Below are 27,810 nucleotides of genomic sequence, written 5' to 3'. Positions count from 1 at the left end.
AATTTGCACATCAAATTTGGTTGTCCCGACTATAGAGAACGGCGCGCGAAAATCGTTTCACCCTCGGTAGTTGCTTCGTGGAGAACGCATCATCTTGTCCCGTGTGCTTCATAATCGTCGCTGTGCGTAATTAATCTCGGTTCCCCCTCGTTGCTTTTGCCCGGTACGACAAAGAACACGGCCATTTGCTGGAGTAACACGAGACACGGGTAGCTGTTCTTTCCTAGCCGCGCAGCCGCTTGAAACCAGCGGCAAAAACGTTCTGCGGCTACGAGTTTCTTCGTATGCGACCGGGGAACAGCCGGGGAAAACGTGTCTTGCGTGGCGAAAGCAAAAAATAGGATACAATTATTAAAGCTCTAACGAGGTCGTTGTAACTGGTTATCGAATGGAGAACGGAGGGCGCGTTGATGCGTGTAATTAAGTTGAAATTAAATTACGATCGTTAGCTTATCAACGTTGATGTTATGCGCGCCATAATCAGATACCATCGTTAGCGCGTAATTTTCCTCGGGGTATCCGTGCGTGCGCTGTGACCAAAGGAAAGAGGAGGTTGGTAAGTCGCTAGAGGCCGGAAAATAGCCACAAACTGTAACAATTCTTTTGCGTAATAGCGTTGCGCAACGTACAAAGCCTGCACGGAATCTTACTAATTAGAGTGTCGCCGATGACTTTATTAAGTCAAGTTGCAAATTAGCTGTCCTTCGCGTTTGTTTATTTTTACGATTGGTTGCTCTTTTCAGCTATGTCATGTTCGTTTTTCCTATATCGTTCCCCGTAATTTTCTACAATTGCAAGTTACAAGAAAGAAAGATCATAAACAAGTACGTATTTGTCGTTTCTTTGATTTTCTTCTTTCTCTTCTTTCTTGTTTCCCTCGATCTTGTCCAACCGAGGCAGTGCACGAGGCTGTGTTTGTTTAATGTTTACCGTGATTCACGTTTATTCAAGAGATTCGCGCATTCTCAATCTCAATCGAGTAAATCTAATCGTCACGATACGACGTAGATGTCGATCATGAACGCAGAATAAAATTATTTCACACGAACGAGCTTGGGCGGTCTTTAGAGCGAATAGAATGCCGATTAAAGTCATCGATGATGTCATCAAAGCAACGATCCGTTTGCACAGGTGACCGAACGATCGTCGACGATGTGGACGCGTCGTTGTCGAAGACGATTCGAGGCAAGACGAAGCCGATAATCTGGTTCGTGAGCAACTGTATAGCAAAAAGCGGCCGGAAAGAGTACGTGAACGAACTGTCCAAGCACATACCGGTCGACGTTTATGGAAAATGCGGCAACATGTCTTGTCCCCATAACCAGGATTGCTTCGCACGGGTCGCGGAACCTGGCTATTTTTTTTACCTGTCATTCGAGAATTCGTTGTGCGACGATTACGTAACCGAGAAGCTGTACAATAGCCTCAGGTAAAACAATGGCCGCGGGATGATCTCGACTGTAAAATTGTCAGTCGCAGCTCGTACCTGCCGTGTGCCCGCTGACCGATTTCAAATCGGCTGACGGACTCGTATTTCGAACGACGAATCCGTATAAAATTGTTTCGACACGTGACCATGCTCTGCGAACGATCGCCATCCTCCCCCTCCCCGACAGGCTTGCCCCGTCTTCTGCCTTTTTTCGTTTCCCCACGTTTTGTTCTCTACGATACTTTCGATTTTTTTCTCTTTCGTTGTCTCTTTTTTGTATACCTGCTCCTGTGACGAACGCGATACGAATAGATTAGAGGGGGAGCGCAGACTCGGGCGACTGAAACAATATTAATTGAACCGTTCAGAAATCACGTTGAATCTAAATCGAAAAGTAGAGGCAGATGGTCAATTACTGATTTCTTTTTTACCTTAGTATTTGATATCGTTCGTTTCTTGAGAAGCGAATACTGGAACGCAAACAAACGTGGGGCATTTAGAAGCGTAGATATCCAGAACGCATGTAACGTGTAGAAACATATATATATATATATATGGAGTATTTAATGAGAGGAGGAAACCTGTGTTTAAATTTAATTTCTTTAAATACGTTCGTAAAGATTGAGAAAAAATTGAGAGACTTACAAAAAGTGGAATTGACCATTTTGGTTCTTGAATGGTTCTGACATAAATGGCGCTTAAATTTAGACGTGTACTTTCGACCTTGCTGTCTTACGTTGACATTTCATGTTATCGCGCCTTTTTAATTGCATATATTTCATATTAATATCACGTTTAATTACTCCTTACATGCTCGTTGTTTGAGACAACAATAGGGGGAAGTATAAAAGGTGTCACGACTAAAGGAAACCTAACAAAGAGCATTGTTTCCGTTCTGTTTCCAGATACAACGTGGTTCCCATCGTTTATGGTGGCGCCAATTACAGCCGTTATGCTCCACCACGATCTTACATAGACGTGTTCGACTTCGACACGCCAAAGAGTCTGGCCGAATATCTAAAGAAGCTAATCAAAAATCCGCGAAAGTACAGCGAGTACTTCGCTTGGAAAACGTATTACAAGATCGAGGATGGCGTTCATCAAGGTATATGCAATCTCTGCGAGTTTCTTCATAAGCAGAAAGAGCCACGAACGCAAAACTTTTTGTCTGATTGGTTCAGCCGGTCGAAATGTCACCTCCAGGAATTTTTACGTAATCACAGCTACCTTACAGGGTCTATTTTCAAAGACTGATTTAGCGCACATTTCTGACATATCACCGTGCAAATTTAAGTTATCGTAAAATACGTTTAGTTTACGACTGTCGAATTTATTTGAGCATTAAGATTTTATCAGGGTTATATACATTACATACAGGCTCGCAAAAGCGATTTTAACGCTTGCCATGGAGAACTTTAATGTCCACAGACATATACATATATTTTTATTGGTTTCCTTATCAACGTTCCACTTCTATACATATAACACATCTAAAATACGATATAGAAAAAGCATATTACATGTCCCATATTAAACATTTTCAATTATTTCTCTAATGAGACACGACTATTATCGTGATTATATCGAAACTACACTTACGTTTATTGAAAATACACATTTACTATTAGTAGAAGATTAGTACACGGCGTGAATAGTCGTCTAAAACGTGTAGTTAGTGGTAAAGATGATCTCTGTAAATGTCGTGTCTTACTATAATATAACGAACAATTTAACATTTCTGCGATCTTTGAAAAGTGTATGCGATTACAATAAATATCTTATAATTTTTATACACGTTCCGGGATTTGTTGCAAACTTTACCAGCATATCATGACAATGGAAGCACCGCTAACGAAATTTTCTAATGTTTCGTATAATACGACATATTCGTGAAAGGTGTCTGAAAGTGTTCGAGTATTGTCGAAAACTTGTATAAATGCGACGAATTGCTAGATTTGTATTATAGTTAGCGCAGTGTGAATGATATCGAAATATGTAAAATATCGATCAACGGTTTCTGCCATCAGAGCGAAATTCGTAAAAAACTGGAATCTCGTCTTACGATCAATTGAAACAAAATCGATGAACGATAGACAAGACACGGATCCGGTTCTGTGTTAGATACGCGTTAGCCGCGTGAACGATTCCGAACCAATTTATTTCAAACGCAGTTATCTATCTGCGTCATTCAGCATTATTCGTAATTTGGTATAATTAGAATGGTTCATTCATAATTTAAAGAATTAACGCGAACCTCGTATCTACCGTTATATTACTTGCCATAAATATTCACCGATCGAATCGGTATACAAGTGCTCCGAAGATCGATGATTTTCATAATTTATTTCGCCGTACTGGTCTACCTTCGATTCCGAGTTCACTGAAGTGGCAATTAAACGATCGAACGTTTTAAAATGAAGAATTTATTATTTTTCAAACATTCGTTAACCTGCGAAACCGACAGCGAGAAAAATTGTAATTAATTAATTTGAAACTTGTAACCATCTATGAGCATTCTCAGGCTGGAAACGATGTATTGTCAAGTGATTCGTAAAAACGATGTACCGTTCGATTCGCAGAGTTCGTTTAGAATCACTTATCAGGCGACGGACTATTTTTAGCAAACCATTCATACAACACCTATAAGATAAAGCCTGGTATTAACGAACGATAAAACCGTTCGCATTACGTCATGAAAAATCGACAATGTCATTTTAAAATTCAATGCACCAGTTTCGCTTCATCGTTTTTACAACGAGCAAGAGTCGATCAATTTTCTCTTACGCAACATTTGTCCGACATTGTTTAACGTTCAACGTTAGAAGAATTCTACGATCGTGACGCGATTCAAGAGAATATCGATATTAATTATACCTGTCGTATTATTAACATTTATTAAAAATACTAGTACTATTATTTGTATTATTTTTATACGATATTCTATTCTCTAATTTATTCAGATTCTTGAGTACGCGTGACACGTTCAAGGTAACTATCCGACCGAGTTTTACCATTTCTAGGTCATGAGTCGAGTAAGGCCCAATATCCGCCCACGAAGCGTAAGCGTAGTTTATGTATAAGTCGACGATAAGTTTACGACAGTGTTCGCGCTACAAAGCGTACAAGCTTCGTCTCGTCGTTAAAATGTCGAACGATGAGGAAAACGCGTTCATCCTATATCGCTACATTCGTTCGTACTTGCAACGTACGCCTCGCTGACTGACAATGTTAACGCCAGTCGTCACGACGAAAACGCGTAGCAACGAAAACCGCTCGCTACTGTTTCGTGGACAGTTGCATATTTCTGTGGGCACCTAGCATCGCTCTATTTATCGTTAACGTCAACGCGTCTAATACGCGCCTCTGAAAAGCTTCGCGGACAATGACCTGTCCTACCTGTACATTATTTTGCGTATGTTATTACCTGTTTGTACGGAAACAAAGGACCGGTCATCGAGAAATGAAATACTTTCGTAGATTCGTTCGTACGATCCACGACGACCGATGGAACTCGTAAAAGCATTTTCGCGTCCATTATCAAGAGAACGAGACAATGGCTCGTTCGAGCGAAGAGAAACGCGGATAAGACTTCTCCGTTTTGTCTTATCCTGTCTGTACGTTTTAATTGAAGCTCGCGCTATTTCCTGGAAAGTTTCAGTCGCCAAAGTCGCCAATGTCGCGTGTCTTCGCTACACTGCCTCGTAAACAACGTCTGTCTTCGAGATTCTCTCGTACTGGTAACGGTATTCTTTCGCAATTTCTCCGACGACGGTCTTGGAGAAATTTCAGACCGTTGGGTTGGTCGGTCTGAAAAGATTTGTAAGACGACGTTCGAATCGCTGAACGAAGGAAGAAGTTCGCGCGAATGGATGCGAAACACTTTGACGAAACGATTTGAATCGCGTCGAAATTGTCGTTTGCTCGATTCATGGATTCTTTGTAAACAAGTACGGCCCGTTGATTAATTATGAGCTGGCTGAAGATTCGTTTTGAATATACTGTTGAAAGTACCGTTGAAGTTGCAACGTTCTTCACGTTGTATCGTTCGGAAAAATTGTTCGTAAAGTTGTTGTTTGAAAAGCAGAAACATTCAATTCTCTCTACGTTCTTCTATCGCGTTAATTTCGCCCTGATAATTTATTTCGTAATAACATTAATTACGATGTTTGAAATTCTGCGCAAACACCAAACAGCTTGCTAGAATTTTATATCATAACGCTCGTCGGCTATTCAAGCGGAAATTTCTGCCAGCGATGTATAAATTTAATCGAGTATTCGTATAATTTACATATCATTGACCGACTATTGTAAGAAAATAAAGGGAACTCTGATCTTATGTATGTTTTTCCTGTAACGCCAAAGGTGATTCTACTTTTGTAAGGAAAATAGTAGAGTAAAGAATATATTATTGACGAACAACGTGTTAGACGATGAATATCCCGAACGATATTTTTCACGATTGTGATAGAAAATACACGAGCTTGATAGACCTGGACGCCACGTTCTCTCACGGAATGGAACTCGATGCTTGGGACCAGTGAACGCGAAGAAGCGCATGCCTGTGGTACGTTTTTGTGGAACTGGAAAACTCGTACAATAGACCATTGGTTAACCACTTTTACGAAAGCTATTTCAACGTCACTGTGACGTACAACTTTTTATTGTGACATCGCGTGGTTTTGTAGTGCCGTTAGGGACAAAAATGGCCAACGAAATTGTCGTCTCCTCTTTTCGTTTCACCGGTTCAAGTTCTTTTATCAATCATCCGAGTAATGATTTAATGTTTCGTGTATTTTCTTCCTGTTACTTTATATCATTTTAATGGACAGATATGTCATTAACGTAGACCTCATATGTTAAACGATTACAAAGATTCAGGATTGTGAAATACACACAGCGTCGGTGAAGTCATCGATTATTCGAAAACATTCCGTTCTTTCGAAATCTAAAAATTCTTTCAGCGTTCTATAGTATGTCTGCTAAATATATATCGTTTATGCCAATGAAATAGTCGTTTTTAATACAAAACTTTTCAATTTTTCAAATTTACCACAATCACCTTACAGCAATCTAAATGTTTAAACATCTCGGTTTTGAAATTCTTGATGTTCGAAAACTGTGAGTTTGAACGCTTTTAGACTTGCCAATTCCATCAGCCAGCATTAGGTCGTGTTCGTAACGCATTTGTGAGTTATTAGGAGAAAGCGAATTCGTATTTCCAGATAGCACGGACGACGTGTTACTTGAACGTGAACAAGACTAGCAACGAGAAGAATGCGAGGAGTAGCGTCGGTCGGAGTACAATGCTAAACTGCCTAGACGGATAGACGTCTTTGCGGTAAGTGCGGTAATTATAACTGTTCTCGCGGCAACCAGTGTTTCTCTAAGATCGCGAAGGATGTCTATGTTTTTCCGTTTCTCGTTCTAGAACGCTCTACTCGATAACTTTGCTGCTGGGAAAATTTTCCAACGATTTTTGTTGCAACTAAAGTACTCGACGTTCTTCTTCGTTTATTGAACAGATATAGTTCGGCATACTATTTACAGATACAACATGTTGCTACGACTTACAACATCTTCGCTCTGCCATTGTCTTCTATAAGTTTCTAGAACGTTAACGTATCCAAACATCTGCGTAAATATTTTAACTAATTGGTAGAAAAATACTTCGACTTAAAGAAATCTCACGATGAACAACTATGTCTAAACGGAGTATGCTATCTGTGTACATCTCATTAAGAAGAACAAAGGGTTCGTAAGTATTGTATGATACTGTATTCTACAATACCTGTTTCGTAACGCAGGTGTCGCTTGCAAAATTCCATGTACACTCGGCAATACCCACATCATCGTACGTTAAACAATCAAAACTGACAAACGTTACTAGCAGTTAATTAAACGTTCTGAATCTCGTTTATTAAAAGTGAATGACCCTTTTCGGCGTCAAATTTATTTGACAATGTTCGTATTGTCCTCAAGGTTAACCGACACGCGATAATAACTTCCGTTCGATGGCGATTGAAAACCGCGAAGCAGCTGTTATGTCGGACTCGCTAACAGCCAAGAGTGCCGCGTGCGTTCTATTCAAAGGAATCACTCGATGGGAGTGTTTCCAACGTCGGTACAATGCGATGCAATAACATCGTTGGATAATCGAAAAATTACATGGGGCGTAAACGTACGTCCTCCACGCGAAACGAACTGACGTAACTGCCTTCCATTTTTTCGTTCTTTTTTTTTTTACCAGTCGATTAACCGTCGTTGTGTTCGTTAATTAAAAAAAAAAAAAAAAAAAAGGGAGGAGAATCGTTACGGAATCGTATCCATAAATTGAAACGATGGTTGCGTGAGACAGATTCGAATTCTGTTGGAAATTACGATTGACCGATGAAACTTATTCGGTTTCGCGTGTATCTGAAAGCAACGCGCAATCAGCGCGAATGAGTAGCTGAATATTTTCTATTCTGTCGTCGTGGCTCGTCGCTGATCGCACGATTGCATTATACGAATTCTTCAAGATAACGAACTACGTTTCACACCTTTCGCAAACCGTAAATCGAGTGGCCATATCAGTGGAGACGAGTCACGAATCGGATCTGTGTACTCAGATGTGTTCGAATCCACTGTACCCGTTATAGCACTGGCATACTAATTAATTAGGTATATCTAGTCTAGAAGTAACGTTAGACACTCTAGAAGTAAAATATATAAAATTTGATAAAGAAAGATGTGTTTTCTTGGGAAGTAAGGATATACAAAAATGTTTTCTGTAGCCACTGCATGTGTTCAATTGTTAACTTGTTAATTCGTAACTTCTTAATGTCTGGAGGGCAAGAAAAGACAGTGTTTACGTTGTCTTTGCTTTTCATACGATAAATTAACAAATTAAAGTTAAAATACCTGCTGAAGTTTGCCGCTGAAAATAGGTTAGTACCCTTTTGCAGAAAACGTTTAGTTGGATCGACTAATGTTATAAATAATATATCGCGCCATTCAAAAATCTCGGTTAGTTCAATGTCTCAAAAAGCGTAAGGTATTGAAAAGAAACAAGATGTTCTCGCCTGACGAGGTTTCTTAAATAAAATAAATAAATAAAATGTAAATGTTAAATAAAATTTCACTTCAAACATTGCTTCATAGAGTCGATGGACAACGAGTTATTTAAAGTGGTAATTTTTACTGGCTCATCCTGTATATCGGCATATAAAATTTCTCCATATAGAATTTACGGAAGAAGCAGAAAACGGGAAAAAAGCCACGGTCGTTTGACATCGTGACAGTATAATCTTCAACGTTTCGAATCGACAAATTGACATAGAAACAAAATAAAAAGATAACAAGTTTCGGGACGTTCTAAACTGTTAAATTTGTTTGACAAGCCGCTGGTGGACGGCAACCTTTTGAGACCAGAAAATCCAGTATATAAATTTTCCCTCTGTTGTTTTTTAGAGTTTCGCGTGTCATGGATTGGCCAGCTTTGACGCGGAATATTAACAGCGAGAGCGTTTGTAACAAAAACCGGCCAAAGTATCGCGAAACTAAGTCACTTCGTTTCCCATCGGGATAAATTCGCCAGCTCTGTTTAAACCTTTTTCCCTTAATAGATTTTCGCGTTGACGCATTTATAATCAGGTTTCATTAAGCTTTCAACAAATAAACACACTTTTCCCCCCCATTGAATCGTACTGTCGGAAATTTCGAAATTTTCGTCGTTTAAACTTTACCGTAGATCATCGTTCTTACGAGATCCGATACGTTCGAAGAATCCCTTTTCTCGCGATAGTTATTTGTTGCACGATTCCTCGGACTAACTTTTTCCATGCAGAGACGCGACGGAATTGCCCCTCGATTATTGTCATCGTAACAAAAGCGTAGTTGCTTCGGGGCGAAACACAAAAAACGCTCGCGAAAGAAATAACGAGGTCCGCGTGCGCTCTCTTGCTCCGAGTTTCTTTCCGCCCCGGACGAAGGAAGCATCCCCCGTACCACGGTCTGAACACGTTCGATTAAGTTTCGCCTGCAGGTAGTTGCGTCAACAAACTCGAACGGTTAGACCCTGTTAATACCAGAGCCAACGGATTGTTCACGGATGAAACATCGCGCAATTTGGCCAAGTACATTCGGAAATGTAGCGTGCAAAGTAAGAAGCACGTAGACGCGAGCCACGAAGACGAAGCTGTCACGATTATTCTTTGTCTGGTATTCGTGACAGCCTGTGGATGATACCAGGGACATGGAGCAGGAGACAGAGCGAACAAATTTTCACGAGCCAAGTTCTCACGAAGTAAGACGAACGTACGTTTCGAGGCTTTGGAAACTTAAGGTTGAAACTTAAGGTACCAAAATACGCTGATTAATATGCACGCTTAAATCTTCAAATTGGATTAATCCGTCGGAATTATTTTTCTCATTGGTACAGCCCTCTTTCTTGCTGAATCTAACTTTGCAGGATGCCCGGTCCCCCGCGTCAAACTAACTTCGATTCTTATCCCGTCACCGCGGAAACTTCCGGTCCGACCGGGGAGAGCATCGTCATCGAACTTGTCCTTTCCGAATAAAGAACAGGAAGAGTCCCTGCGGAGTAATCTGTCAGGCGCAGAACGCGCGTTAAGAACCGCAAACAGCCCCGTCGTGGAATATCGATCGAAAATCGATCCAACTTCTCGCGTCTCGCCATCTTCGTCGCTGACAAACTGCGTGGATCTCGTTCGATGCGCGATCGAGTCGCGATAAATCGGACGTGAACGCCGATAGATGGTGAAAACAGATAGTCACGGATGAATTCGAGCGTCCCGAGGGCGGACATTAGTCGGTTTGACACTGTAAAAGTACTCGGGAATCGACTTGATGGTTCTCGCGCCGCCATTTCGTTCGTTTCCAACGAACCGGAAGTTGCACGATAAAGTTCTCGTCGTAAAGTCGAGCGTGGCGACCGCCGGCGAAATTTTCGGCAGATGAAACGGTAACTGCGAGTATAAGATCGGATTGCTCCCAACTTTCTTCGATTTCGCTGGTTAAGGAGGTTCTACGGTGCAAGTCAGTTTTATTCGCTCGCCGCTTTGCAAAGAGTCGCTGTTTCACTCGGGATAGCCGACAGGGTTCGACAGGGAGGGAATATCGAAGTGAACTGGTTTTTGGGTTAAATGGCCGATCGATGAATGCAAAAGTTCAGCAGGATTGCAATTGGATCGTTCGAAATTCGGTTAAAATTCGGCGAAACCTTCAAAATTGTATCGTTTGAAATCTAACGATCATCTGGATCAGCGTAATCCAGCTAATATTACTAATATCTCCAAATTTTACACCTGATAAATTACAAGTATCGTAAATTGTTTAACGATCTAACGGTAACAATAAAAGAAAGTTCTCGAAGAATAAATTTTACAAGTCGGTGGACTCAGCTATTTAATTAAAAATCGTAAAATTACGAAAGCCGTTGATACAACAGCGGTCTATCACCTACAACTTGCAGTTTGTCAATTTGCTGATATTACATCGTTGATTGATTATCCCGTACGAAGAGCTTTTTTACGATATATCAGCACAATCGTTGAGTCGTGAAGAGAAGCGAAGATAGAAGGAGGAGAATGGTAGTAATCGCGTTGTTTCTACCACGACGGGTTTGGCTAAATATTTAAACAGCGGAAGAGCGTCGACACGATCAAATAAGTAATCGCGCAGGCATCGAACTGTACAAATCGCACACAGCCATTGTGTTTGATCATTATAAAATAAACGGATCGGTGTTTCAAAGTTGCTCGTTGATGGATCGCTCGCAAACTCCCTTGTTATTCAGCGAAACTACAAACTATCACTTAGTCGACTTCCTGTACGTATTGTACACACGTGCGCCAACGTCGACCAAGCTTCGACGTTGCGTTATAATATCGTAAATTAACAAACGCGACATTAATTATTGCGATTTAGAGTGCACGGAACCGTCGATCCGGTATCGGAAATCCGGCAAATATTATTTGACACGCGTCCCATCGCACTTTGGCATCGCTTATTACGATAAAGGGAGTGAAAAATCGTGGGAAATGGGCTGTAGAATGAAAGAGTGGGAAGGAACGTTGAAAATCTGACAGCCGAAAAATTCGAGAGTCTTTATACTTCGCGTCGTTCGATTTTCAATGTTGTACGTGGCTATATGCCTACGTGTATATCCACTGTGCTGTTAAAAAAAAAAAAAGAAAAAAAAGGAAAAAGAAAGAAAGAAAAAAGAAACGAAAATATAGAGAGCACTTCGCTGATGGAAAAAACGACGTTCTATTTTTATTCTATTTCGATACGTTGATTTACGAATAGCGTTGTAATATTGTTCGAGGTAAACAAAATTGTTCCATGTGTTGGCGTCAAGCGACAGGAACAAAAAAAATTGGAACGATAATGTATCCGATTTCGTGGTACGGTATTCGAGCTGGATAACGCGTTCGATTATTATCGAATCACCATTATGAAATTACCGATTGGTACTAAACGGCGGAGGAAGGAGAACGATAAGGGTTGCCTCGGGAGGGAAAATATCGATTAGAAGCGATCGCTCGTGACCGAATTCTGGAGCAGAAGGAAATACGTTTACCCGAGGTGAACGCGGTAATTACTGAAAAATTCAAAGTGCAATCAATCGATTGGTAGATAGGTTCATTCGTTTAACCTGACTTTCGACGCTGTTCGAGGAAATGGAAGATTCCCGATATGCTTTCGACTCATTACGCGTTTCCTTATTAATTACGATCCTTTCTTATAAAATCGTTAAAATTTCAGACAAAATGGGGGCATCGATAGCGCTGTAATATTTACCTCGCAATAAGGCATCTTCTTCGATCCTCACGCCAAGCGATCGTGTTTCAAGACCTAAGACTTATTGTTAGATCGTGATGGATCTTCGATGTGGCGACTCCGAAGAAAAAGTCAATCCCTTTCGTTTTATCAATATAAAACTGTCGATATTTGATTCAAACGTCAGTACGAAAAGTTCTTTCCAGAATCTTATAGACTTCGATCTACATAATTACATTTTATATCGGTGATCCTCGAAGCTATTTTACCAATGTGTTCGAAATGTTGTCGATAATATAATATAATCACGTCTTATTACAACAGCAATGAAACCTTTCAATGTTTCGTATAACGCACAACATTATGCCCATAAAAGTTTTTCTATGGTGTGTTCGAATATTTTCACGAGTCGTTGATGAACAGTGCACGATGTCTTAGCCGTAATACAATTTGATTGATTCAATAGGACGTTTGTCTGTAGCCGCGTATAACCGTAGAATTCTCGTAGAAGGCCGATTGAGAACCGCTTTGTTAATGAGTCATCGATACTCTATCACGCCTCTAGACACCCACCTAATGGCGATGACTCATGGGCGACTTGTTGGCAAGAGGCTCTCCAAGCGGCTTCCAAAACGTAAGCTGAAACATCGCCTCTCGTCGCGACCAAACAGACGCTTTCGAATCGGTGGTTCCGCGTCACGTGGTTTCACCCGGCAGGTTAAGAGCATCAGCGATAAATACAAGGGATAGGACTGTAAAATATAGCCTGTAAAAGCAACGGCTCTAATCACGGCGAATGGATGTAAAAAAAAAAAAAAAAAAAAAAAGAGATTACCGACCTCTCAGACCTACTTGAGCCCTCCCGAGCGAAGCTCAAATCACCCCCATTATATCCACATGCTCTGCTCTCTTCTATACCTACTTTTTCCCGCGAAATCGTTCGGACTTATTCCCTCGATTCTCCCTTGCTCGTCGTACTTCTAATCTAATTTTGCAGATAACCCTTGTTAGATTCTAGGTCTTCGTTGCCTGATGTTATTCGAGTGGTGCTACAATGAAAGAATTTTCTTAGATTAAGTCAAGATGAATAATAATTGATCCATTGGTATTTACAATCGTCTGACAAACAGTCTGAGATTTAGCAACTGTTCCTTATTAATTTCTATATAAGCTTCTCAGAAGTCTCGAGAATCGATTAACTCCAGCGTTCAGTAATTTCTTATCATATAAGCGCATTAATATTCAAGTCTCGGGAAACAGATGACCTACTTCCACGAGTTCGTTCGTTGCAAGAAGACGACGTGTAAATAATGGAAAATTGTAAAGTAAATTTTTAAAAAATTGATACGCCTTCCCTTCCTGCTTTCAGTATTTGTCAGCAGAAAAGAAACGAATGCTGTTGAAAAACAGTAATTCTTGCCGAGAGAAGTAGTAGTACGTATAAAGTAGGAACGTTCCATGTGAAGGTATTATAGTCTACCGGTGGGTTTATCCTCCCCCGATCGTTAAATTTGAAATTGAAAAACTGAAACGTTCAAGTCTGAAATGTCAAATTTGAAATTTCTACATTTAACGTTTCGAATTGAAAACGAATTAAAATTATCAAGAATTAAGTTTCGGAACCCGAAAGAGCGCGTCAAACTACTTGCCTCCGTTTCAATATCAACTAACCGGCAATAGCATCGCAATCATGCAATTACACTTTGCTCACGAAGTATTAATAACAAGGACTGAAACCACGGAAAGCACAATTCTCCAACGTATCATTTTCACCCCGTCTGATTATTAAGACGCCGTTATCGTTTCAAGGCGAGACTTCCCCTAGATTTATCATTGTTCGGCTATATCGTGCGAAGTGGCAGTAAAGCTCGAGATCAGCAAAGGGTATCGTATCGCCTACGGGCTTCTCCTCTTCTTTAATACCGTTTAACGCGCCACCTTTCTACCCCTTGTCTCCTGGACTGGGCAGTTCGATCGCTCGCGGCATAAAATCGAGCAGCGTTAATTAGAGAAATAAACTGGTCGTCGTACGTCGTTAATCGACACGGTCACGCGCGCTAAATAAGAGACCCGAATAGGTGGCTACGATATTCGATTTGGAAAGGAGGATCGATGAAATCCAAGCGTCGAACGGCAGCTTCCCCGTTTTCTGTCGGCCGTGTGCAACAGCCGATTAATGGAATTGATTGGAGCCGCACGCAAGAGAGGATATCTCTGGCAATTAATCAAATTATTAAGCCGCGTGCGGTGCGTCGATCCGCGTGTTGTTCCGTAAATATCAGCGCGACGATGGAGGCGTGAACCGCCAATAAAGAGAACGAAATACCAGCCGATCGGCTCGCCATCAATTTCTCGTTCAACTTTTCCTTTATCAATTACAGCAAGATACGGTATTCCGAGCAAAAATCGGCTCTTTTTATTCCAACTTCGTTTTGTTGACGACTCTTTCAATTACCGATTTTTTGACACTTTTTAAATTATGTATTTGTATCTTTATTGTTTTATTGGACACCTAACTAGGAACCGTGTTCATTTGAATCTTGTACATCGTTGTTTAACACGACGATTACCACGGTAATCGTGGGAGATCATCCGCCTTGCTGGATTCTTCAGAACGATCGAAGTATGACGAATCTTATGGTCTTAAAATATCTCCGATAAGGGGAATGATCTAGGTAACTGTTAGCAAGATGATACATTTACACTGTACACGTGTGAATGCGCGTGTAAGCGTCAGAGGGCGTCCAGGTCTCAGTTGAGACAAAAGACGATTGGAAACTGTTAGAAGCATCTGGAAGAGTCGGTTGACAACAAGCGTGCGTGCAAGTAGGTTTTTCGAGGTCTTCAGAATATAAGATATATGTATAACTGTTGTGTGATAAATAAAGGAAATACATATCTTAACAATCACACTGCCGAAGTAAAATTGCGCAAATACAGTTAACTGTTACGATGTAAAAATATAGCATAAGATTCGCGCGGTAGTCAACGCGTTGATCCATATGCATAATAAATGATTCGAAATCACCGCCCAATTTCTGACCTTTCAAAATTGTCAGGACAACCTAATACCCCTACCGTAGTATCGACGTAGTATAATATCTTTTACTGTCATAATCTGACAGTAAAACTAAAGTCCCGTATACGCTCTCGTAAACACGTACGAAAGAAACACGACGGCGTGAAACCAGTTCGAACGAATCCACTGGAAATTTTATAACCACGCGTGTCTCTCGGTGTGTTACTACGGGGAAGAATAGATATTTATAACGCGGCACGCGTCCGTGAGGAGATCCGAGATTTCGGCAGATGCCGCGAATATGCGATCAGGCACGGTTCCAGCAACGATTTTCCTCGTCCGTTTCGCGCCGGGAAAGTGAATCGAGGTGTCGAATAATGGGCTGAAAGGGATCGTGGAACAGGGACGAGAGATTGGGCGATGTGGGTGGTAGACGAGAGGGGGTAGACGCGACGTCGTGAGAAGAGTGACAGTAAGCTGTTCGTGGAACGTCTACTCGCGCGTTCGCGAAATTGCCACTAGCAGAAGCTTTCGAAGTAGCAGAACCGTCTGCGTCGGAACGAGATGGAGCGCATTGGGCGCCGGTTGCATCTGCAACAGATAGAAGACACTTTAGTCGATACGTTGCGCCAAGTCGTTGACGTTTCTCGGATCGATCCGTGCCGACGATAATTCTTCGGGACGCGTCGACGCCGACGGCTGACGGTATTATTTGCTTTTAAGGGAATCGCCATCGATATGGATTCCGTTCGGATAGCGACAGGCACGTGGTACGTTCCTGTCGATACGACCCACTAGACTAGATCGACCGAGTAGATCGAACGAAATAGCAGATTTTGCTGATTGGAACTGGATTGGCGAGAGAGTGACTTTGTTATCGCAAGATTTGATAATTGAGTCGTTCGGAAGCTGCACTCTAATCACCCGTCCACTTCCTCTTCATTTCTTAGTTTCATTACACAGATACAGAAACAATTTTCAATTCTCAGGAAGCAAACTGACCTGCTTCCATAAATTCATTGACTGCAAATGTATGATATGAATGTAATGGTAAATTGTCAGGTGAATTTAGAGTACAAAGTTTCTATAATATTCGACAGAGTTGATCAACGTGGCTTGCGAATAGCCCGATTCGCCGCGATTTTGTTTTAGATACGATGCCCGTGTTAAATTTTACCTCTGGTTTTGATTATCCACGAATTTGGTGCAACGTCGATTTAAATATACGCTGCATCATTAGCTCGCTATTTTTGGAATTCTAAAGATGGAATTTATTTTTACCTTTGGCAATTAAATATTAGAGTTTGAATTTAATGTCGGCATTAGTCTTAATGAATTCTATACCATATCGATCTCTTCGTTGCATTATTAACTGAATGGTTTATAAATCTTAAAGGTCATCACCGCTGACATAGAAGAGGAGCCTGTATATCCTGTTAGATATCCGGCAAACGAACGAATGTATCGAGACGAATAGAAATGGAAACCGAGATAAAGCAGAGGCAGGTTAAAAGGCAAATTTTTATACAAGTACTAATAACAATCTCGATACACACGTACACGACGAATATATCCCGCATCATTTGACTTTACGTAATATCCGCAGCCCGTCGAATACGCGATCCGATCTTTGTAACGCGCCTGTCCGACCATTCAGCCATCCATCCGTCCAACACGTATCCCAAGATGTATGGACTCTTGAAAGTGCATCGAGCCACGTCGCTATTAATAAGCCGCAAGCATCGAACCCGCGCACCCTTAGAAATGCATCCTGTGAAACTGGAACAACCGTTCTCTCTTCGACGTACGATCGTACACCCTAACTCGGATCAAGTTCCTCGTTATTCATTTCCAGGAACTGCACTGATAAATCCCTCAGTCTCACTTAAACGGAACGTTTGATACTGTCAAGATACGTAATTTTAGCAGAAGTATTTTCAGTATTAGCACAAGTTCTACGGTTCTGGCACGCTGCACGGTGTTCATGTAGTAAAAAGTTATTATATGAAAGTGAGCATTTGCGTGAATGACGAATCACCGAGAACCGAGCGAATATTTGTGTCAGACTATCGGTAGCGAACGAAGAGCAATTGGGAAAATGCACGCGAAGGTAGAGATTCGGTTACACGTGATAAAACTGCTATTGTACGTGTGAGATCTTTAACTCCCGTTTCGTGCAAACTGGATCATTGTTATCGGGAAGATCAAGTATTTTATTTCACAGCTATTCAACGAGCAAATGACCGTAGCAGTCTTTTGCTTCTATACGATAATTAAATTAGCTCGCAAGTTATATGAAATTGTTCGTACAATTTCACAGGATAGTAATACGTAAATGTAACACAGAAAGTAATAAACGTGAAATACCTTCGTGAATCGTAATTATCCCATTCATCGTTATCCGAAAGTTGAACGAACGAGTTTCGACTGAATCATGGAAGAATTCGAAACCGTAAGAAGATCGTGGAAAAATCGAAAGTGAGACTTCACGGAGGCAGAGTTTAAGAGAACCGAGTTGTATTCGGCGAGTGGATCGTTGCGGAACAAATCTAAATCACCACTGACTAAACTCTACCGAACCAACATTCCTCTGGTACATTCGAGAAGACGCATACACGGTGGCTGAAAAAATATCAAGAAACGGCAAGGTAAGTAGTCGTATAAATTGCCCGCGGCGCAGCGGTCCACCGGTACAATACGACTTCCAAGCGTATGCTCGCTCGCTATCGCCAATAACTCCGGTCCTTTCATATCTTGCCAATAATTCGTCCTCTAGCCAGCGGCGGAACAGAGAGAAAAAGAGGAAGAGAGAAAGAAAGAGAAAGAGGGAGAGCGAACTAGAGGATGGCCAGAATACGACGCGGGTGGATGGGTGTTCTTTCGGGCAAGTTCGTGGAGGGCGACCCAGGGAAATTTATCCAGCAGATAAAAATGTCTGTTAGAGTTTATATAGGGAACGGTGAGATTTCAATAAAACCCTCGATTGTAAAGTACAGATAGAGGAGGCCGTCCGGACGTTACACGGGTCAGTGAAGCTCAAAGTCTCCCTCTGTCCTCTCTTTATCGTCTCTTTCTCGCAGAGGCTGTTTCTCCAAGACTTCCACCGTTCTCGCTCCCTTCCTGATTCACCGGTTTATACCCCGCGAATACGACACGCCCCCTGTGCAGCGTCGCGTTATCGATACGTGAGCTTCTTTTTTCGCCGTGGAATCGTTTCTCGTGGAGTTAGAGGTTGCTGCAACCGGTCCAAGACGTTTACTCGAGGGATGATCGAGGATGGGCTGGAGCATGACCACCCGAGACCAAAGTCTGGTCTCGGTTGTTGTTACTGTTTGTCGAGGATAAGGACGGTGGCGATGGCGGGTGGACGTGTCGTTGTTGGAATTTGTTTGATTCGAAGGTTTACTCTTGAAAATGTCACGGATTCACAACGGAGGCACAGTCGAGTATAATGGGAATTCTGTTTGCTCTTTGATTCGTTTGTTGGCCCAACGATTAGACCGCGTTTTCTAACATCCAATGGGGGCGTTCTATTAGAAAAAGAAAGGTTTAAAATATTTGATCTGTCTGAGGTACGAGGAACATATGGACGAGGGAGAGGGATCGAGGAAGTGAGATTTTTCTATGGACGTCGTTAGTCATGGGGGAATCAATAAGCGATAAAGAACCGTCTACACGAGCGGTCGCATCGGGAACAGTGATTCCTAAGCGCAGTAACGTTCTAACAGCCCTCGAACATGTGGTCGTCGCCGCTCAACGTGGCAAGCCTTGAATCAGTCCGACTAGTAGCTACTATCAATCCTGCTCGCGCGTCCGCTTTAAGGCTACCCATAAAGACAGAATCGGGCGATTTAACCGAGGACCTGTGCTCCATTCCTTCTCGTTCGGTTCGACGGCCGAGAGACGCACGTTCGCGTCAAGCTTACGACCGATCAAATGCTCGTCCGCTGGTAAAAACACATATTCCCAGGGAATTAAACGAGAGAAGGTTTACGGCCGACGAGGACTTTGTTCACCGCGTAATAAGCGATGCCGATGGATCCGAGCAACGCGTTCAAAACGAGGATGGAAAACGTGGCTGAGAGTTTTCACGGTCGCTGATCTCGAACTGAAACAAAAGAAGTCGTTCCGAGAAGAACGTCGCCTCTCGTTCTTTTGAATTTTTAATTTCAGGTTCTGAAGCGCGTTTGACGGCCAGGGTGAAGTAACAATTTTCCGGATGAATTGTAGCTTGTTGTTCCTCTTGTTGGTACAACGATATCCATCGTCCAATTAAAATTATTGCTGCTGGGATTTCTATGGAATATAAATTGAACGGAACATGTGCAGGTGGAACAGGATGATGGAACAGAATTTCAATTGTTATATCATTTATTTCGGAGTGAACAACACGAGGCGTGAATGAGATCCGAAGAAGATTTCGACCAGTTGATTCCTCGATAGCGGTATATTTCTGGTATAAAATAAATTGTTCACAATTCGTAACATAAGCCTCAAACGGTGTATCTGCACGTGAACCTTTCTCATCGTTTTCATATTTAGCATTGGGTCTATAAATTACCTCGTCTATTTGGTGGCCGGCTGTACAGCGTACATGTGTCGATAGCGAATGGTCGTTCAAAGGGAAATTTCGAAATAACAACGCTTGTAGAGAAATTTCTAACATTGATCAGCTACGCGATGATCCACAGTACTCTATACGCGCAACGTGGTCGCGCGAGAAGTGGATAATTAGTACAACCGATCCGAATAGTCTCACGCAGGATTAATTACGCAGGCTGCGATGTACGCGCGTAACCACATACACAGCTGAACACATAAATATTACACGTAACACGTAACACGTGCCCGTGTCGCCGTCGACGCACACGCGTTCATACACATCTCTGTATGACCATCCATCTAGTTATAGACAGGGGAATACGTCAATTTGTGAGCCTGTGTATCTGTACGTGACTAAATAAACTTCCCAACACTTGCCACGTACTACACCGCTCACGTACACTCTGGACACCACTTAGTATTATCGGTCGAAGAATGACAGAACTCCCAAACATAAATATATATATACATATATATATATACATATACAATGTATGTGCGACTTTGTCTCTGCTGATGTGTTAAGCGTGTATATAATATATATATTACGTAACTGGTGCAGCTTTTAAACACACAAATGCAGCTGACCGACCAGCGGCAAAGTAGCACAGGTGTTGGCGTCTGTTGGCGAAATCGAGTTTCCTCTGCCTCTGCGCGAGACTGTGTGGCTCTATGCGATCCGACCATTTGGTGGTGTGTTCTACACGCGTTTTCCTAAGGTGAACCGTAGTAGCCGGCTACGTGAAACGACGAAACGGTGAATCGAGGGTGTGTATGTGCCGGACCAACGGTAGTTTAGACCACGATTTATAGGGCATTAAACCAACACGCGACCAGCCAACCCAATGCTCGTTCCGAACTCTTCTAGGCGCGCGTATAAATATGAGCCACCCTTCTTCCGCAAGATTATTCTCCCGCTTCTACACCGGGCTATTTTCTTAGTCCTAAACCAATGAAATACGCGTTGCGTTTAAATATTTCATGGTAACCTGGCTTTTACTACTTTTCGCTCCATGATTTCTCTATTTGAAATTTAGGCGACCAAGAAGCTTTTAGAGGATACTTGGATGAACCGAAGTCCGAGCCCGCTTTGCGAACCGTATCGTTTGACCAGGATTAAGAATCATCGGACGAACGCAAGTGCGTCTGTCCGATAACGATAATAAATAACGATCCCATGTCAAAGAAGGAATTCCCTTGATCTATATCGATATCCTCTCTGCGTGTTTTTCTTTTACGACCCCTATCGTTCGTCCCCTTCCGCGTATCAACGCCGCTCATCATTACGAGCTCTCTCCCGCGCCAGATTAGAATTCTTATACGTTCAAGATGGGAAATCGATTGCTACAGGGAAGCGGATTCTCTGGTGGACCGTACGAGGTACGGTTATAGCCTCGTATCTCGGGGGTATTTACAATATGGAAAAGACAATTTTCTGTTAACCGTTAGGCAGTCATAAAACATGCAGAGGTTCGTTTAATGAACGATCATAGTGTATTTAAGAGGCAAATTAACGCGAGATTATTTTCATCCAATTGTCCGACTAGATATTTTCTTCTGCTTAAATCCATGAATCAGCAGAAACGAAAGTAAGTTTACTCCTAATGGCTTTCCTTACTTCCCCCCGTTTCTCCTTTCTTTTCTATTATTTCCTTTTTCTCTTTTCTTCTTCTTTCCTTTCCCTTCCTGCGAATTTTGCAGTTTGATTTCGAACAATAATATCTGCGCTTAAACGTACGTTGTAGAATAAATAATACATAGAGTGCAGATGATCATGCTAAGTCACGTTTTTAGGTACAAATAGAAAAGAAACAGGCGGAGACTAAGTAGAGTTTTCTTCCATCCTGGAAGTATCATAACGAATAATTTTCTCACGTCCCTTTCGTTCTTCTCCCTCGTGCCGGTTTCTTCCTCGCGTTCTTCGCTCTCATCCCGTCACACGTTCGGACGAACACGCGTTTAAATTTGTTTGCTATCGGCCTAAATCGTCCAACACTTTTTTCTCTTTCGAACGAGCAAGTGTGCGCGTTGATTTTGCACGAGCGTGTCTTTTATTGCGCACGCACGTTTCCCAAAAAATAGAAAGCCCATCAAGAGGGAGAAAGCAAAAAAGGTGAAAAAGGGGGGAAAGAAAAAAGAGAAACGAGAGGCAGAAAAGAAAAACGCTAAAAATTGATCCTTGAAATCGCGTGCAATTCCACGGGAATGCTGTTTGTTTGTTGCACGGGAGCGCGCAAGAGAGCCCGACCGCTATTTCGAAAGGGAAAACAGTAAACGGTTCTCACGCGGCGTCCACTTGCGAAAAAATGTTTCGACGGGACTACAAAAACGTCTGTTATTCTTGCGCTGCCTCGAGGTAAACTCGTTACCGCGGTTCCACGGGCGGTCGCACGGTTTTTCGTTCGCGGCCGCTTGATACAGCAATTACGATGAGGCAAACATGCGATAAAACTCTTTCGACCAACTTTTATTTTCCGCAGAAAGCGGCTGTATTCGAGCGAACAGAACCGGAGGACAGAACACGAGCTGGACACAGCCGGAGAGAAAGAGAATGAGTGACAGAAGGGGAGGGGGGCAGTGGTGTATAAAAGGAGAGTGGTCCTAGACTCTCTCTCTCTCTCTCTCTCTTTCTCTCTCTCTGTGTTGCTGGACTCGTGTGTTTGCACTGCGAGAACCGGTCGTACACCGGTTTCCCAAATAGAATTTCAATCTGGGATGTAATCGCTGAAACTTCCGAGATCCCGCCGGCTGAATTGCATCGATAGAAGTTTCATGCCGTTCCGGGAACGAAATTTTCCGCGGGATCGACCTTCATCGAGAATAAGCGTCCTTCGATTACGATTTATGAGCCGCTTAATCAAATTTTGATACCGGCTCCTTCGCCGGGCAGAAGCTTAGTAGATCGAAACGGCCGTATATCTCCATCGATGATCGTGCATCGCGACTGACAACTCTCTGGCTGTATTTTCTTTAGCCGCCATTTTCCATTTTCATCGAATTCCGAAGCCGATTCCACGTCGATTCCATAGAAGCGGATACTCAATTTTTTCCCCGGGAATTCTTTCAGAAAAAGCTTCCAGGTTCCCCATTCACGTCTCTTAGCCTTTCGAGGTCCTTAAAAGCTCTTCTCTTACGTGGAACTCTTTTGAAGGAACACGAATTACCCCGATAAGTTTTTAGATTCGATATAATTTTGCGCAACGCGGACCACAAAGATTCGAGAGGAACGGGCTCTGAGTATTGGCCTTCGTGTCGTGTGTATTTACCGCAAACACGTAGCCAAGTACATCCGGGTCTGAGTGGAAACGAAGGGGAGGATTGCGTTTCAACGTACGTGACGCAAGTAACGAGAATCGGAGGCTTTCCTCGCCGGATGAACAACCGATGATGAATCGCATCCGAGGCATTCACGCGATCGGCCGGTGCTCTGTTACCTTGTTTCCGTGCAGATTACGGTTCGTCGAGCCCCAAAGAGCCTCGCCCCTTACCACCCCCTACTTTCCCGTTCAAAATCAAATCTTACGAATTTACAACGTACTTTCGTTCGTTGGTACTTCCGTTGCTGCTCTCGGAACGCGATTTTCACACGCGTCACTTTACCTTCGGCCATTCGGCGTAGGAAGCTTTAGAAATTGCACCTACGTGTCGTCTAATCCATTCGATTCGTTCGATTCCTTAGTGTGCTATTCTCTGGATGAGTTTTCAACAATTTTCTAAAGTATCTGGACAGCAGGCGTCCTCAAGTGTATAAAGCGGAAACGATGAACGACGGGACAGCGACAAAAGGCAAATTCTTTGGCGAAATTGAAGTACGCAACGAGTTAAAGTTGGCCCAGATAACCTTGTTGGTTGGCCTGCGAGGTAGATGACAATGTTCGCGCGAAGATTCCAGGAAACGAGACGAATCTGAAGCCGGTAAACGCATCCTACAGTATGAAAAGGAAGGAGGAATGCCAAGAGGGAACGAACGATGGAGCTCGTCCGTATGTCTTTCAGACTGCATTGCTCGAATTGGAGAAGGAATACACTTACTTGTCCGCATTCCTTAGTTTCCAAACCAATAAAGTGTACATAAAACACATAAAGACGTACAAAGATACGTAAAGATTCGTAATACGTCGAGTATACTTACGTCGAGTATATTTGCTAGACGAGAGGAATATCTGTTTAGCAACCGATTTATCATCCATTTGGCAAAGATCATGAAAATACCAATTTTATTGGGTTGGCAACTAAGGATACGCGGATTTTGTCAATATCAACTAATGAAGGAATACACGTTGGTCCCTGCATTTCGGACAAATGTTCGCGCTCATCGGCCAGCGTCGCCTTTTCTGGCATTTCTGCCTTTTCTTAACAATAAGAATATACACAGTATCTCATTCTTTCTATATTCGGTAACTTTCTCGCTATATTCGTCTAAACGAATATAAATCGTTAATCGAGCTTTTCGGAAGTCAAACTGATCGACTCCATTTTTGTGATTTTTCCAATTTCATCGTCTTGAAACTTAATCGAGGTTCACTTGCTCGAGGAATGTCTAATTCACTTCCATGAGCTTATTCGTCGAAGAAAAGTCGTACAAGCAATCGAACATCTTAATACGAATCTCAAAGAGTAACATTTCTAATATCGTTTGCTCTGCTTTTTAATTTATGGAGTTGCCTTGAATTCTGTACAACTCTTTAGTAAAATGCACACACTGTTACCACCAGTCCATACCATAAAACTGTTCGGATACTTGTGAACGATCTTCTACTTATCCTCCATCATTTTCTTTTTTTTTCTTTTTCTGTCGTACTTTAACTTTCCTTCGCTATTTTTGGTATTCCAAACGATTCCTTGAGAAAATCATGACCGGTGATTTTCAAACTTTGTGTTCTATCTCCTTATCAGACTGCAGGATTTTTACGTTACTTTCTTAGCTGTTCGAACATTTTGTTCTTTGTATCATTTTATTTTGTGGGAAATATTTAACTTTTCCGTATATACGGGACGTTTAATGGTCGGAATTCCAGCCACCAAGGAATAGGTAGATACCAGCCGTCCATGCAGGTGAATCTCAAAATTAATTTAAAAGTTGGTTCGCGTACACGTTGCTGCTTGGCCACCGCGTATAATGACCGCAGAGAGAAGCAGCAGTTCCGGTGGAAAAATGAGCGAACCGTGGCCACCAGGTTCGTTACTTTCGCCCATTGACCAAGCTTCTCTCAATTTTATCCTGCCCTCGTTCACTGTCCTCAAATTTCCATGGCCAACTCCATCGTAGCGTCGTTCTTCCAGCTTTCGAACATTCTTACGTCGCGCCGTGTCTAATTCTCTTCACAAACGTGAACTCTTTCGTGAAAATATCTATATAATGTATATACGTTTACTACATACGCAGAGTGTACAGTGTCTAGTCTAAGAGTGTCCACCATTTTCATGGAATTTCCAAGAATCCCACGAGAAAATGTACGAAGCAGAAGTTAATCAGCCTGGGACTACGAGCCGCGACGACAGATTTTTCCAAAAATTTGCGTTTTCGATAAAAAGGTAAAGGTTACCTAGATTCTTGCAAATAACACTGTATTTTCTCACATTAACCTGTTTAATAAACTTATTAGTTTGACAGTTATTCCGAATATGTAATTCGGTTGAAATAAAATAATTTTCCATAGTAACGTCTCTAATCATCGAGCCCAAGTTTCCGAAATCAAAAGATTATCAAGTCAAAAATACGTAGCCCCCATTTGCAACGATACCTTTAGTTGAAAACCCAATAAAAGTAAAATTAAATATGGTCCCACTATATATTGAGATTCAAGTAATTCTGTGATTTTTACAAAAATGTATACTTGTGCTAAGCATCCCGTAATCTCTGTATACATTTTCACATCTTAATCTTCATTTATATTAATACTATATTAAATAATTTTCAGATCAGCTTTCAAACTTGGCCGATATAACCATGATAGTCGAGTTCTCGTAATACGATTAATAAAGTTGCAAAATAAAGTTTGTATAACGCGTATAATATATACATTGAACGTATCTACACAAACGTTCGAGAATATTTTATTGTGCCTGCGTGGATAGGTCGTATATCCCGGAAGTATCGAAACCTCTATCGACGTCGAAAGCGAGGGAGGTCTCGTTTCCGTTCTTCGACAATTAAATTGCGATCGATCACCGATTGACATTAAAAGCAATTTCCACTCTTTCCAGCAGGAAACTGCATTAAGGGGTTCCGATGTCGGAGCGGAGTCGACATCGCGAAACAACGCGAATCCCAACATTAAAAGCAATTAATACGCGGACCGTTTTCATTACGATTCCATTGGTGAATCCCGATCGAATCTACCGATATCGGCGTTATCACAAAACCCACTGCTATCTAGCTTCGCGTACGTTTTCCCTCTATCTGGCTTCCGTGGCAGGAATATTGCGCCGAGACGTAGAGCGCAAATGAAACGGCCCTCTGAATTGCCCTAAGAAATGTACACACGGATTTCTACATGTGTACGTGACCCGTAGCATGGCATATGCTTGCTCTAGTTCCAATTTCTGGCTTCGCTATCCTTCGGTTGGTCGAACTTAAAGCGCCCCCGTATCGGGGCACAGTGATTCCAGTGGCGATAGAATGGTTTGCGAAAGAAGCAGCTGATACAGTCCAGTTTCGTCAGCGAATGTGTGCAGCGATTAGTTTTTTCCTTTTTTTTTTTTTTTTTTCTTGGAATTGCCCGTGAAATTCTTCATGCGAGTAGTTGTTAGGTTGATTGGATAACGATCCGGTTTGTGTTGCTCGTGATGAAGGAATTGTTTCGACCAGAATTTCTAATACTCGGTCTTAAACTTTGGCTTTTCATTTATTCATTTATTCTCTCGTTATCGAGTTTCTCATTTCGTTAATAAAATATTTCTTTGGTCTGACGAGATATAGCCTGATACTCGGCAATGAACATTTTTCTACGAGAAAGTATCAACAAGATTTTATAAGAAACTATCTATTTAGAAAAGACTATAAAATATACCTTCATTTGCATATTTTGCAATTTCATATTCATACAGAATATGAAAATGTATTTTCTTATAGGACAATTCATTCAGCGGTATTTAATTAATATCAATCTCTCGCGCAATATTGCAGTATTTTTACTGCTTGCGTTTCTAAACTAGCATCTTCGAACCAAGTGGCAAATGTCTAAGCAACACGTAACGATACAGCAAACTCGTGCGTCTAAGAATGAAACTGACCATAATGAGAGAATCGGCTGCAACAGTGTTAAATCATTCTACTGTGAGAATTGATATCACATTTTTGATATTATGCAGACACTTGTATGCACGCGACCATATTGCGGTAGCGGCATAGAATCCTTGGCGGGTTCGTTCGTAAAAACTGAAAAGTAATTTCGCGTAGAATCAGACGGACGAAGCTTTATGCGGCAAGGATTGCCGTTTTCGCGGTCGAATTTAATTTCACCGTGGCCACATCAACGGGAATAACAATATGAGCTGCGCTCCACGAGAACGCGCCATTCGCGAAGGGATTTGCATTTGCGTGCCGTGATTAATTATTACCGAAATACCGTTCAACATCGACGCTATCGTAAAACGAAATTACGCTCGTTCTCGTTGATTTGCATTGAAGATCTTTCGATTAAAAGCAACAATTTCGCCAGTCATTTGTTCGTACGACGGGGGAACTTCGTGACAGTCAAAGTATCGCGCCGTATAGACGTATCGTGGCTTTTAACGACGCGATTCGTCGCGCAAAGCGTTTCCTATATTTTTACCCATTTTTCACGTCTACATTTATATCACTATATTAAGGACGCGTGAATTCTGCACGCGCAGAACCAAGATTTTTACGTGTGAATTTTGGATACGCGAATTTTCCACGTGCAAATTCTCACACGCGGAAGCAAATTTTGTAACGCGTGTATTTTTATACGCACGCAGGTTCACGTATGCTCTCAGCAATAACGACGAGAGA

General features: G+C 41.9%; 2 protein-coding genes across 13 annotated transcripts in view; one reads left to right on the top strand and one right to left on the bottom strand.

The window, feature by feature from the left end:
- The window catches only part of LOC122570527 (alpha-(1,3)-fucosyltransferase C-like), a 118,506-nt gene extending 112,069 nt beyond the window's left edge, over window positions 1–6,437 (top strand). For 4 of the 6 annotated variants that reach the window (XM_043732967.1, XM_043732959.1, XM_043732940.1 and 1 more), the window contains 2 exons: window positions 1,132–1,429; window positions 2,335–6,437. In XM_043732967.1, coding sequence (XP_043588902.1) covers window positions 1,132–1,429; window positions 2,335–2,683 — 647 coding nt within the window. In that variant the 3' untranslated portion in view covers window positions 2,684–6,437. The remainder of the gene's footprint in view (window positions 1–1,131; window positions 1,430–2,334) is intronic. The other 2 variants (XM_043732975.1, XM_043733023.1) reach the window with 2 other exon arrangements.
- The window catches only part of LOC122570491 (lachesin-like), a 269,681-nt gene that overhangs the window by 82,607 nt on the left and 159,264 nt on the right, over window positions 1–27,810 (bottom strand). The window contains exon 1 of one of the 7 annotated variants that reach the window (XM_043732914.1): window positions 7,218–7,715. The exons of the other annotated variants lie outside the window; for them this stretch is intronic. Coding sequence (XP_043588849.1) covers window positions 7,218–7,254 — 37 coding nt within the window. The 5' untranslated portion in view covers window positions 7,255–7,715. Of the gene's footprint in view, window positions 1–7,217; window positions 7,716–27,810 lie in introns of those variants that run through there. 7 annotated transcript variants of the gene reach the window in all.

The sequence above is a fragment of the Bombus pyrosoma genome, linkage group LG1 (assembly GCF_014825855.1).
Source record: "Bombus pyrosoma isolate SC7728 linkage group LG1, ASM1482585v1, whole genome shotgun sequence".
Taxonomy (NCBI): Eukaryota; Metazoa; Arthropoda; class Insecta; order Hymenoptera; family Apidae; genus Bombus; species Bombus pyrosoma.
The sequence above is the reverse complement of the archived record's forward strand: the minus strand, read 5'-3'. Positions and strand labels throughout refer to the sequence as shown.